This window comes from Myotis daubentonii, chromosome 12 (genome assembly GCF_963259705.1).
Source record: "Myotis daubentonii chromosome 12, mMyoDau2.1, whole genome shotgun sequence".
Lineage (NCBI taxonomy): Eukaryota > Metazoa > Chordata > Mammalia > Chiroptera > Vespertilionidae > Myotis > Myotis daubentonii.
In genome coordinates this window covers 34,265,888-34,277,295 of record NC_081851.1, presented here as the reverse complement: position 1 = coordinate 34,277,295, position 11,408 = coordinate 34,265,888, and the positions used below count along the sequence as shown (strand labels likewise).

At 41.1% G+C, this 11,408-nt stretch overlaps 1 protein-coding gene across 1 annotated transcript; it reads left to right on the top strand.

Annotated features, from left to right (window-relative positions):
- Positions 1-821: 821 nt before the first annotated feature.
- POLE4 (DNA polymerase epsilon 4, accessory subunit) lies at positions 822-10,507 on the top strand. Its single transcript, XM_059659325.1, has 4 exons — positions 822-1,084; positions 1,807-1,891; positions 2,549-2,590; positions 10,209-10,507. The coding sequence occupies exons 1-4, from the start codon at positions 875-877 to the stop codon at positions 10,220-10,222; spliced, it is 351 nt and encodes a 116-aa protein (XP_059515308.1). The 5' UTR covers positions 822-874; the 3' UTR covers positions 10,223-10,507.
- The last annotated feature ends 901 nt before the right edge of the window (positions 10,508-11,408 follow it).

Below are 11,408 nucleotides of genomic sequence, written 5' to 3'. Positions count from 1 at the left end.
AGGACGACACTCCAACCAACTGAGCCACCGGGCCAGGGACAAAACTATTTTCTTCATGTAACCAATCCAGGTAAGTGGGTTCGTTGCACAACTGAAAAGGCAGTGGTCTTTTGCAGAGAGGATTCATTTTGAGGCAACTTTGGGGTCCTCAATACATTTTTTAAGAGTAAAATGGGATCCTGTGAGCAAAGTTTGAGAAGCCATGCTGTGATGCAACTCATGACCCAGTACTTGTAGATGCCTTGTGATCGCCAATTCACGTTTTCCAGCCTGTATACTTTCTTCTTGTGGTTTCTGTCCGGACTGAATTCCTTCCTTTTCTGCCTGTCAAAGTCCTACCCCTACCTCCAGAGCATCTAATTCTCTCTGAAGCTGGTCCAAATTCCGCTCCCTCTTCTCTTCCCGGCGCGCTGGGCCCTTTGGGGACACGCCCGGGCCTCCCTCGGGGGCACCTGCCCTTTGCAGACTTGGGTGTCAGTCTGTGTTGACCACTACTAGCGGGCCGGGGCTGGGTTTCTCCTGATCGGAGCGCTGGTCCCGGCACCAGCACCTCCAGCCACAATAGTCACCAACCACGGGGCGGTGCCTGGGCTCAACTAGGCCGGACGGCACCGGAGGGCCACCCGGAACCGAGAAGGAGGCCACTACAGTCCAGCGGCAGCGAGAAGCAGCAGGAACTACGTGAAGCCACCACACACCGCGCCGACTTCCGAGTCGCCGGGATTGCCAGGAGCGAGGGGTGCGCGAGGGGCTGCGCTGCACAAGGGGATGGGCCACGCCCACAGAGGGCGTGGCCTCCAGCGCGCGCGGGAAAGGGGCTGGCGCTGCTTGCGCGCGCACAGGCGGGGGCCGCGCGCAGCACGCTACGGGCCGGATGGCGGCGGCCGCTGCGGGAAGCGGGACGCCCCGCGAAGAGGAGGGGTCCAGTGGGGAGGCAGCGGCCCCGCAGCCGCAAGCTCCGACGAGTGCGCCCGGGGCCCGTCTCTCGAGGCTGCCTCTGGCGCGAGTGAAGGCCTTGGTTAAGGCGGACCCCGATGTGACGCTCGCGGGACAGGAAGCCATCTTCATTCTGGCACGAGCCGCGGTGCGGCGGGAGCGCGAGGGGCTCTGGGACGCGGGTGGGGGCGTGGCTAGGGGCGTGGCTTAGTGCCAGTGAGGGGCGGGGCTTAGCGGCGGCGTGGGCCGGCGTTGGGATGGAGGAGGTGGAGGAGGAGGAGGGTCGGAGCGGGGTGTACCGAAGAGCCGGAAGTGGGAGGTGCTGGGGCTGCATTGTGAGGTGTGAGTGCAGGAAGTGGGGACGGTAAATGGTCACGTATGGTGGTATTAGTTTGTTACACCTGCCTTCTGCTGACGGCGTGGACAGCCACTTTAATTTGCATCTCCAGTGTCTACCACACACCTTGTCGGAGTCTCTAGTGAATGAGTGGAGTGGATTGACAAAGGAGGGAGGAGAGACATGTCATGGGCTAAAGGGAAAGGGGGATAGACCTTCATGAAGTCCAGGGCCACCTTCAGCTTCCCTGAGGACCTCCCCAAGCATCCGAGCCCCCTTTCACCACTACCCCCTACTCACCAATAGAAGCTCTCAGAAGTTGGGCCAGTGCCCACCAATACAGCAGGTCCTCAGATAACCCCGTATCTGTTCAGCATCCTTCCCATGTCATGTGGACGAGGTGCCATAGGAGCTTAGTTGTTGTTTGTATCACGTCGTCTAAGGTAAAATTGGTTTGGTTATGTGGCGTTTCGCCTAAAGCCTCAGAAGATTAAGTGAGGGCTTACTGTACACCTCTCCCGTTTGCTTCACAGGAACTGTTTGTGGAGACTATTGCAAAAGATGCCTACTGCTGCGCTCAGCAAGGAAAGCGGAAAACCCTCCAGCGCAGAGATTTGGGTAGAGTGTCCCTGTGGCATCTGCTGCCAAGGAGGCGGGGCGGAGCTTCCCTCTTAGTGGTTGGGAAGGCCTCACTGTAAAATGAGAGGTGCCAAAGGGTCTGTCTGTGATTTCTGTTGGGCCGCCATCGTGCCAGAAAGCCCTACGTTTAGAGTCTCTGTGCTTTGGGTGGCTGGTGTGATGTCGGGACAGAGAAGGAAGGGAGTCCAGCTGTTGCCACAGCTGACTAGACCTTTTATGCGTTCTGCCAGGTTGTGCCAGGCTTGATACTGTTTTTTCCCTAGACACTCGGGATTTGATTTCTGCATTTTCTTTCTAGGTGGTAACCATCATACATGTGCACGCTTTCACATAATCGTATTTTCACTTTCCCCGCTATATTGCTAAACTCTTCTCTGATGACACTCAGAGCAAAGAGGTTCCCTTCCCTGAACAATATTTGCCCAGGCCTTTCTTATTCTTGTAGAGAGAGAGCTGATAGGTAAGATTTGGTGGTGGAGTAGCAATGGATTTCAAGTTAGCAAAGGGACACATTTTATAAACACCCTGGTTTGCATAAAGCCTCTTGCCTCCTTCAGTGTGGGGGTTATGCTCTTTGTGGGGGCTGATGTCCAAATGACCAGAGGTAGTCAGGTGTCCCTTTACCTTGTGTTTCAGATAATGCGATAGAAGCTGTGGATGAATTTGCTTTTCTGGAAGGTAAGTTCTCTACCAGTGGGTAATTATTTCTAGCTGTCTTTTCCATGCTAATGATCTGAGTTCAAAACCTTATATAAAATGGATGCATGGTTCTTCTTTGGTTGTGTAGGCATAATTCTTTCTCCCTACTTCCTATACATAGGAACAACTAGTAATTTGATAAATCTGGTGGGATTTAGAAATTTCAGTTCCCTTGGGGAATTAGAACTTCTACCTGAGGATTGCTAATCATAAAGAAATGGCAGAGAAATTTAGATCGAAGTGGAGTTAGGTGGATTCTGAAGTTTAATTCCCACTTTGATCTTGCCCTAGGTATAAATCTTTCCCCTCTTAATGCTAGAAGCCAGAAACTATTGCCAACATTTAAAGAGTACTTCTTGTTCCTTTTTTTCTTCAACAACTTCTTGTTCCTTTTTTTCTTAAGTGATTATTTTGCTGCCTTGAGAGATTCTATACTCACCTGTATCTGTTTGTTCTTAGGAATTTTAGGTGAACTCATGTTTACTAACTAAATCTTGTAAATTGAAATAGCAAATATTTGACATATCTCATTTCAGCTACCTTCTTTCAGAACTATTTCTGACTTCACTGTACCAAGGTATTCTCATTACCTCCTTCAAGCCTTATTACCATCCAAAATCTTTTCTTGATGTATTTATTTTATTTTATTTACACTTTTCTTTTGCATTTTTATATCAATCTAGGCTCCTGGCCCTTTTGAGATGTTCTTTTAAATGTCTTTAAATTCCCATGACCAGCTTCAAGTATCTTCTTTTTTTATTTATTTTTATTTTTTTAAAAAATATATTTTATTGATTTTTTACAGAGAGGAAAGGAGAGGGATAGAGAGTTAGAATCATCAATGAGAGAGAAACATCGATCAGCTGCCTCCTGCACGCCCCCTACTGGGGATGTGCCCACAATCCAGGTACATGCCCTTGACGAAAATCGAACCTGGGACCCTTCAGTCCGCAGGCCTATCCACTGAGCCAAACCGGCTACGGCTCAAGCATCTTCTTTATAGCATTTTCTTAAGCTCTCTGTTCATGTACTCATTATTCTTAAAACTAACTTGTTAGCTACCTGCCTTAAGGCAGGCAACTTCTTGTGACTGACTTCCTATTAGTCTTCCAATCAAAAATCCTGGGCCCCTACTTTTCCTGCTCATTTTTAATTACCAGCTCTTCAGATTTGTATTTTAAAGATATAACACTAGTACCCTGTGGATAATAAATTAATTGGAGTGTTCCAGGAATGGAAGTGGAGACATTTTAATGCAGTTTTCCATCCCATCCTCTTCCATGGCATAGTGCTTAGCTTTGACTTTTATGAGAAAGATGTGCTACCAACTGCGCTAATGAGGCACCTTAGCTTGGATTTTTAGTAATGCCATTTATTGAGTAGTAGATGTGTTCATTTTCATGTTCCAATAGAATAATCTCAGTAATTGAATCCTCTGTTTTATTACATTAATATATCAGAATTTTGACCATTTTAGCCTCTATGGATTTAGTCAATATTATATTATTTTTGTACCTGTTAAAATAAATGTTCTTATGTCCTTAGAAGTGTATGTTCTAAGTAGAAAATAACCTTTTTCTTTTTTTAATCAAGGCAATATATATCCATGCTTAAAAATCAGATAGGGCCCTAGCTGGTTTTGGTCAGTGGATAGAGCGTCGACCCTCGGACTAAAGTGTCCTGGGTTCAATTCTGGTCAAAGGCATGTACTTCGGTTGCAGGTTCCCCAGCGCTGGTCGGAGTGTGTGTAGGAGACAATCAATCAATGTGTCTCTCTCACATCAATATTTCTCTCTGTCTCTCCCTCTCTCCTCTCTTCCACTTTTTCTAAAAATCAATGGAAAAATATCCTCAGGTGAGGATTAACAACAACAAAATCAGTTACCTAATCGCTGTAGTGAAATGCAGCTGTCGCCCCTCACCCTTTTGCTTCTGTTTTTAGCTTTCAGGTGGTTACTCATATTTCTAAATAATATGCTTCCTCCTTGATTTATCAACTGCAGATGTTATTAATTCCTGCTATGATAAATGAAGATTTAGCTAACCTATACTACCCCATAAATCCCTTCCTCCTTTTAAAAAAAACTATATTTTTATTGATTTCAGGGAGGAAGGGAGAGGGAGAGAGAGATGGAAACATCAATGATGAGAGAGAATCATTGATCGGCTATCTCCTGCACACCTTCCACTGGGAATTGAATTCGGGACCCTTAAGTCTGCAAGCTGACACTCTATCCACTGAGCCAAACCAGCTAGGGCCTTCCTTTCTTTTTTTTGGTAGTTGTATCATTATTTTTAGTTCCTTTGATACCTTTACAGTTTATATAACACACCAAAATGTCTACTTTTTTGTTGTACCCAACTTTCAACATATTTCTTGTCTTTACACTTTGTAAAGTATGATTGTTACTGCACCTGTCTTTTCCTTTCCTGCTTTTAGCCCACTTCTAGCTCTTGCTTTGGGTCATCTACACTTACTCTTTGACATTGTTGAGGCTGATGACATATTATCAGAATTAAATCTTTCATGCTTTATATGTAGGTTAAGTGTAGAAGTTGAAAATAGTACTGTGAATAGTCTTCATGTATATTCTTTCTGTTCCTTAATACTTCATATAGGTCCCTTCCCTGCAGGTAACTGTTATCAGGCTCTGTAATCTTCTGGATACTTTATGCAAATAAGTGTAAATATGTATATTCTTATAAGTTTTTCCTTATGAAATACAATGTGAACAAATGTAAAGACAATAAATAATAAAATAAACAACATTGTAACCACCAACTAGGCAAAGAGATAGACTATTGTCAGCCCCCAGAAGCTCCATATATATTTCTTCCTCATCATATTCTTTCCTGTGCCCTGTCCTGACATAACTGTTACCTGACTTTTTGGTAATTACTTCCTTGATTTTCTTTATAACTTTACCATATAAGCATGCATCTGTAAATATGAGGATTGAATTTTGTATTTTTTTCAACTTTGTACAAATAGAAATAAACTGTATGTATTCATTTGTCAGCATCCGTTTCATAGCTGTTTTCTTTAGGTTAATTCATTTATGAGATTCATCTGTTTGGTTACACATATATCTAGTTTTTTCATTTTCTTTGTTGTATGGCATGCATACAATACATTGTGACAATACCACAATGGAACCATTTTAATGTCGATATTTGGATAATCTTTTTTTGGTGTGTGCTATGATGAACAGTTATGAATATTCTTATATGTGTTTCTCTGGGTATGTGTATGTATAAAATTCCTGGGACATAGGATATGTGTATCTCCCTTTTGTAGGTATTGCTGAACTTCCTGTATTACCTCATTCACATTAGTGCCAGTAGTATATGATAATTCTCATTGCTCTTTATTCTTGCCAGCACCGGATATTATCAGAGTTTTTAAATTTTTGTCAGTCTGGTAGGAATGTAATGAAATTGCATTGTGATTTTAATTTGCCCTCATTACTAGTGATGTTAAGCATCTTTCCATATGCATGTTCATTTTTTGTGGGGAGGTTGTTCTATTTTTCTTTTGGATATTTTTTCTTTTTTATTAAAAGACAGGAGCTCAACACAGGAGCTGCCCCCTGGTGGTCAGTGCACTCCCACAGTGGGGAGCACTGCTCAGCCAGAAGCCTGGCTCATGGCTAGTGAGCACAGTGGCAGTGGCGGTAAGGAGTGAGAGGTCCCGGACTGCGAGAGGGATGTCTGACTGCCGGCTTAGGCCCAATCCCCAGCAGGTGGACATCCCCCAAGGGGTCCCGGAATGTGAGAGGGCACAGGCTGGACTGAGGGAGGGCTCCATCCCCCCCTGCCACCCCTCCTCCGCACCTCCAGTGCACAAATCTCATGCACCGGGCCTCTAGTCTTTCATAAAAATAGAATAGCCTTTTTATCTATTGGTTTGAGGTCGGTATCCAGTTTTTTTCTTTTTGTTTTTCTCCCTTCTTGTTTGGCTATCTACTTGTCCATATCATTTTCTCTATAGTTCTATCTTTGTTATAAATCAAGGCTGTTTCTGGGCTTTTTATTCTCTCTTACTGATCTGTGTGTCTATTTCCATGTCAGTACCACACTGTCTCAATTATAGGAGCTTTATCCAAGAGAGCAAATCTTCCCACCTTGTTCTTTGATTTTTATTCTTTGCATTTTAATGTACATTTTAGAATCTGCTTGTCAAATTTTACAAAAAGGGATATTGATATGGATGGCATTGAATTATAGATTACTTTGGGTGAGAAATGATATCTTTACAATAGTGAATCTTCCAGTCCATGAACCTGGTATATTTTTTCATTTATTTAGATCTTTAATTTTTTTTTAATTAATTATTTTTTTATTTTACCTGAAGAAATCTTGACATATACTGTTAGATGTTTTTCCCTAAGGACTTTATATTTTTAATGCTATTGTTAGTGGTATATTCCTATAAATGTCATTTAAAAAACATGGCTAGTATATAGAAATATAAATGATTACATATGTTAATTTTGCACCTAGTCTCTTGCTCAACTCTTACTAATTCTAATGATTTATATATTCATTCTTTTGACTTTCCTTAATCACACAGTAATATCTTCCAATAATGATAATTTTGAGAAATTTTTAAAAATTAATGTCTTTAAAAATTTTTCTTTGCCATATTGCACTGGCTTGTATCTCCATTAGTGTTGAGCAATAGTGACAGCATTTTTTTTCAAAATATGCTTTTATTGATTTTAAAGAGAGTGGAAGGGAGAGGGAGAGAAACATTGATGTGAGAAACATCCATCGGCTGCCTCTTACACACCCCTTACTGGGGATTGAGCCCACAAACCGGACATGTGCCCTGACTGGGAATTGAACTGGTGACCTTTTGGTGTGTGGGACAACATTCAACTAACTGAGCCACAAGGACCAAGCAACTTGCTGTCAAAGGGAAAGCCTTCAGTGATTAGTACCTTTCCCCTCAGTCTCAGCAATATGGGATCTTAGAATCCATTAACTCCATTTATAAGTCCCTCTCTGCCACACATATTGTTATGGATTTTTGTTGTCTTTGTTGGTTCACATAAGGCATTATCATTGTTGTATTGCAATGATTCAGTCAATGATATATAAATTTATCGATATGCTTAGTACTATCTTTGCTCTTCTTTCCGTTCTGTATTTCTGATCTTCCATTTGTGATCATTTTTTTTTCTTTCTGAAGTAAATCCTTTAGAATTCCTTTAGTTTGGGTCTTCTGGTAGCTGCCTTTTTCTTTTTTCTTTTAGCACATTGAAGCTATCATTCTACTTTTTTTGGTTTCCATTGAAGAATTACTTGTTATTCTATTTTTTCTGTATGCTTTTGAGATCTCCTCTTTATCTTTGATATTTCTGTAGTTTCATTTTGATGTATCTAGGTGTAGATTTCTAATGTGGTATGCTAAGAGTTGTTAAATCTGTGGATCTGTCCTAGAGAATTCTTAGCTAATAACTGTTGAAATATTGTCTCTGGTTTGTTTTCTCTATCTTCTTTTTCTTTGGAATTACCGTTAAACAGATATTAAAACTCAGCCATAATTTTGCCACTCCATGATGTATTCTGTGTAATGTTTCTGACCTTGCAGTTTGCTTTCTCTTCAGTGACCTTATCTCCTTTAACTTTTTTTTGTTTTGTTAGTTTTACTTTTTATATGTTTCAGTTCTGCACATTCTATTTGGTTATTTTTTAAATGTATTTTGTCACTTTTTGTTGTTTGTATTTTCTGTAGGTATTTTGAAGCTTGCATTTTATTTCTTTAAACATAAGCACAATTGTTTATAGTCTGTGTCCATCTAATACCCAAGCCTTTTGAAGCATTTTTTTTTTTTTTTTTTTTTGTCTACTGTTTCTGTAGGTACTGTCTCATGGTCATTTTTCTCTATATGCTTAGTTATATCAGTACATGGTTCATTGGATTTGAAGTATTATTTGTTGGATAATCTGAGGCCTATATAATGAAATCTTTCTCCAAAGATTTTCATGTGCAAGGCACCTAAGGGCATTTATCAGTGCGGAATCTCCTTAATCCAAATTCAAGATTTGAGGCTGCTCAGATCACTGTGGTGATATGAACCTTGACTATAGGCCTGTGAGGGGGCTGATTTAATTCTGGTTTTGCCTTACTTGAGAGTTTAACCATTTGGGACTCCAGTGTTAAACAATGTGTGTGTGTGTGTGTGTGTGTGTGTGTGTGTGTGTGTGTGTTGGTGGTGGTGGTGTGTGTGGGAGGGGGGGTGTGTGTGGGAGGGGGGGTGGTCAGGTTATCAGACCGTCCCTATTGATTCTGGGATTTGAATCTTGGTTCACTGAGCCTGCCAAAATCATAGCAGTTTTTCAGCTCTGCTTTTTGGATTGGAAAATGCCTTCAGGGTGAAAGCAGCTTTGAAGGCTGGGTTTACTCTGTGTTGTTGCCTTTCAGCATATTGGATTTTCCTTTTCTTGGAGCTTTTTCAAAGCCTAGATTTAAAAAATATATATATTTTAATCAGCTTTATCAGTTGGTCTTAGCAGGAATTTGCATTCTCACTTTTAAAAAAAAAATAAATTTTCGTCTCTCACTGTGCAGGATTTCTTCACAGGCCTGGTAGTTTTCATTCTGTCTTAAAATGAGGGAATAAGAGGGCTGTTGGAAACTGTGTGTGTGTGTGTGTGTGTGTGCGTGTGTGTGTCTTTTGCCTGGCAATTTTCTTTAGATGTTATGGTGGTTTCCCCCAAAGGCCAGAATGCAGAGAGCTTTACTGTGGGGAGCTGGCTAGTTTTCCAGATAATTCATTTGGTCCTTTAACTTTCCTGCCAAGTTAGGTTTACAGTCTTGCTTTTTCCCTCTACATTATTGATAAATATACTTAAGTCAGATTTCTGATACTCAACTTTTTGTTGAACTCTCTTAACTGTTGATAGATCCCCCAATTCTTTGTTGTAGATTTATGTCTTTTTTTAATAAATATATTTTGCTTGATTTCAGAGAGGAAGGGAGAGGGAGGGAGAGATAGAAACATCAGTGATGACAGAGAATCATGGATTGGCTACCTCCTGCACGCTCCCTATTAGGGATTGAGCTCAAAACCCAGGCATGTGCCCTGACCAGGAATCAAACCATGACCTCCTGGTTCATAGGTCGATGCTCAACCACTGAGCCATGCTGGCCAGGTGATTTATGTCTTTTTTAAGCTTTTTTTCCTTTTGAATGGAATCTTAGGTAGGAGAGCATAGAACATAGGAACTTGTGGGCTCAGTATCCCATCTTGAACTAGAACTTTCTCAAAAAATTATGAACTCTTTGTTTTATCTCATGTATTTTGTATCTCCCCTTGTATGGCCTCCATAAGTGCTCGCTAACTAATATAATAACTTCTTAGGCCTTTCCCAACTCTAACGCTTTAGACAAGTATGCTTAATTCCCAGCTGCCCCCCTCTGTACTGACTCTTTCCCCCGAGGGTCTTTTGGATGGCTATCTTCTAAACAAGTATTTGGTTTTAGAGAATTGCCAGCACCAAAGCAGCTCCCACTTTAACCTTGCCCTGTTTGTTATACGCACCCAGCTCTTGAGGCACCTTGCTTGATACATTGCTCTTTGTCTTTTAGGTACTTTGGATTGATTACTGAGCTGGACACTTTGTGAGCCTTCACCTGCATCCTCAGCAAGCCCTCTGCAGGCCTCAGCTTTGAAGAACAGAGTCCTTGGAAAGTCGCACTCTATAGTTTCCTGTTCTAACTTTACCTAAGCCAGAATAACCTGCTTGTTTTTCTCTACAAGGTCTTCCATGGCTGTCTTCCATTTCTGTCTGGATCAACTGCTGCTGCTGTAGGCAGAGACAAAATGATTTGTGTTGATTGCTTAATGAATGACAGGGACCAGAATAAAGGTCTCTGATCAACTTGAAGCTAGTGTGTTTCATATTCTTGCTTTTGTTCTCCCACCGTGACGGGAGAGCTGCCATGCCCAGTCACAGACCTTCTTGATCGTCCCTGCCAGCCATTCTAAATCTCAGTCTTTTCATTTATTTGTTCTTTTCCAGCATGTCACCAGAATCTGGTTCCAGAATTTGCTGGGTACCACTTAAGGTCTTCATAAGTTCAAATAAATGTGATGCTAGATTTAAAATGAATTCAAATTTTTAACAGCGTTGTTAAGATATAATTTACATACCATTTAAAGTATGTATTTCAATAGTTTTTAGTATATTTACAGATATGTACAACTGTCACCACCATTTTAGAACATTTTCATCTGAGTGGAATCATAATATGTGGTATTTTGTGTCTGGCTTCTTTCATGTAGATAATATTTTCAAGATTTATCTATGTGATACCATATATCAGTAGCAGTTCCTTTATTTTTATTTTTTAATTGTGAAATATACATACCAAAATTTACCATTTAAGCCATTTTTAAATGTACAGTTTTGTGGCATAAGCATATTTACAGTTTTGTACACCATTATCTGTCTCCAGGACATTTTCCATCTTCCTAAACTGAAACTCTGTACCCATTAAACAGTAATTTCCCACTCTCTCCTCCCCTCGTCTCTGGCTAAATTTTGTTTTGTTTTTTTGAGGGGAAGGTGTGGGTGACAGCAGGAAGGAGGCAGACTATGTAGGAAGTAGTGGTTAAGGAAAGCGCATGAAGCCTTTGACAATGGGTCTTACATATTTTTGGATCATGGATCAATGATGCAAAGTTCATAGATCTCCCTAGAAAAATGCAGATACTCAGTCCTGTAGCGTTTTATAAATAAACTTTATTTTAGAATAATACTACATTTACAACAAAGTTGCAAAGAC

Excerpts from the sequence above, each read along its gene's own strand:
- POLE4 (XM_059659325.1), top strand. The coding sequence starts at position 875 with ATGGCGGCGGCCGCTGCGGGAAGCGGGACGCCCCGCGAAGAGGAGGGG. Across the intron at positions 1,085-1,806 it reads TCATTCTGGCACGAGCCGCG|GAACTGTTTGTGGAGACTAT; the intron begins GTGCGGCGGGAG and ends TTTGCTTCACAG. Across the intron at positions 1,892-2,548 it reads CCTCCAGCGCAGAGATTTGG|ATAATGCGATAGAAGCTGTG; the intron begins GTAGAGTGTCCC and ends CTTGTGTTTCAG.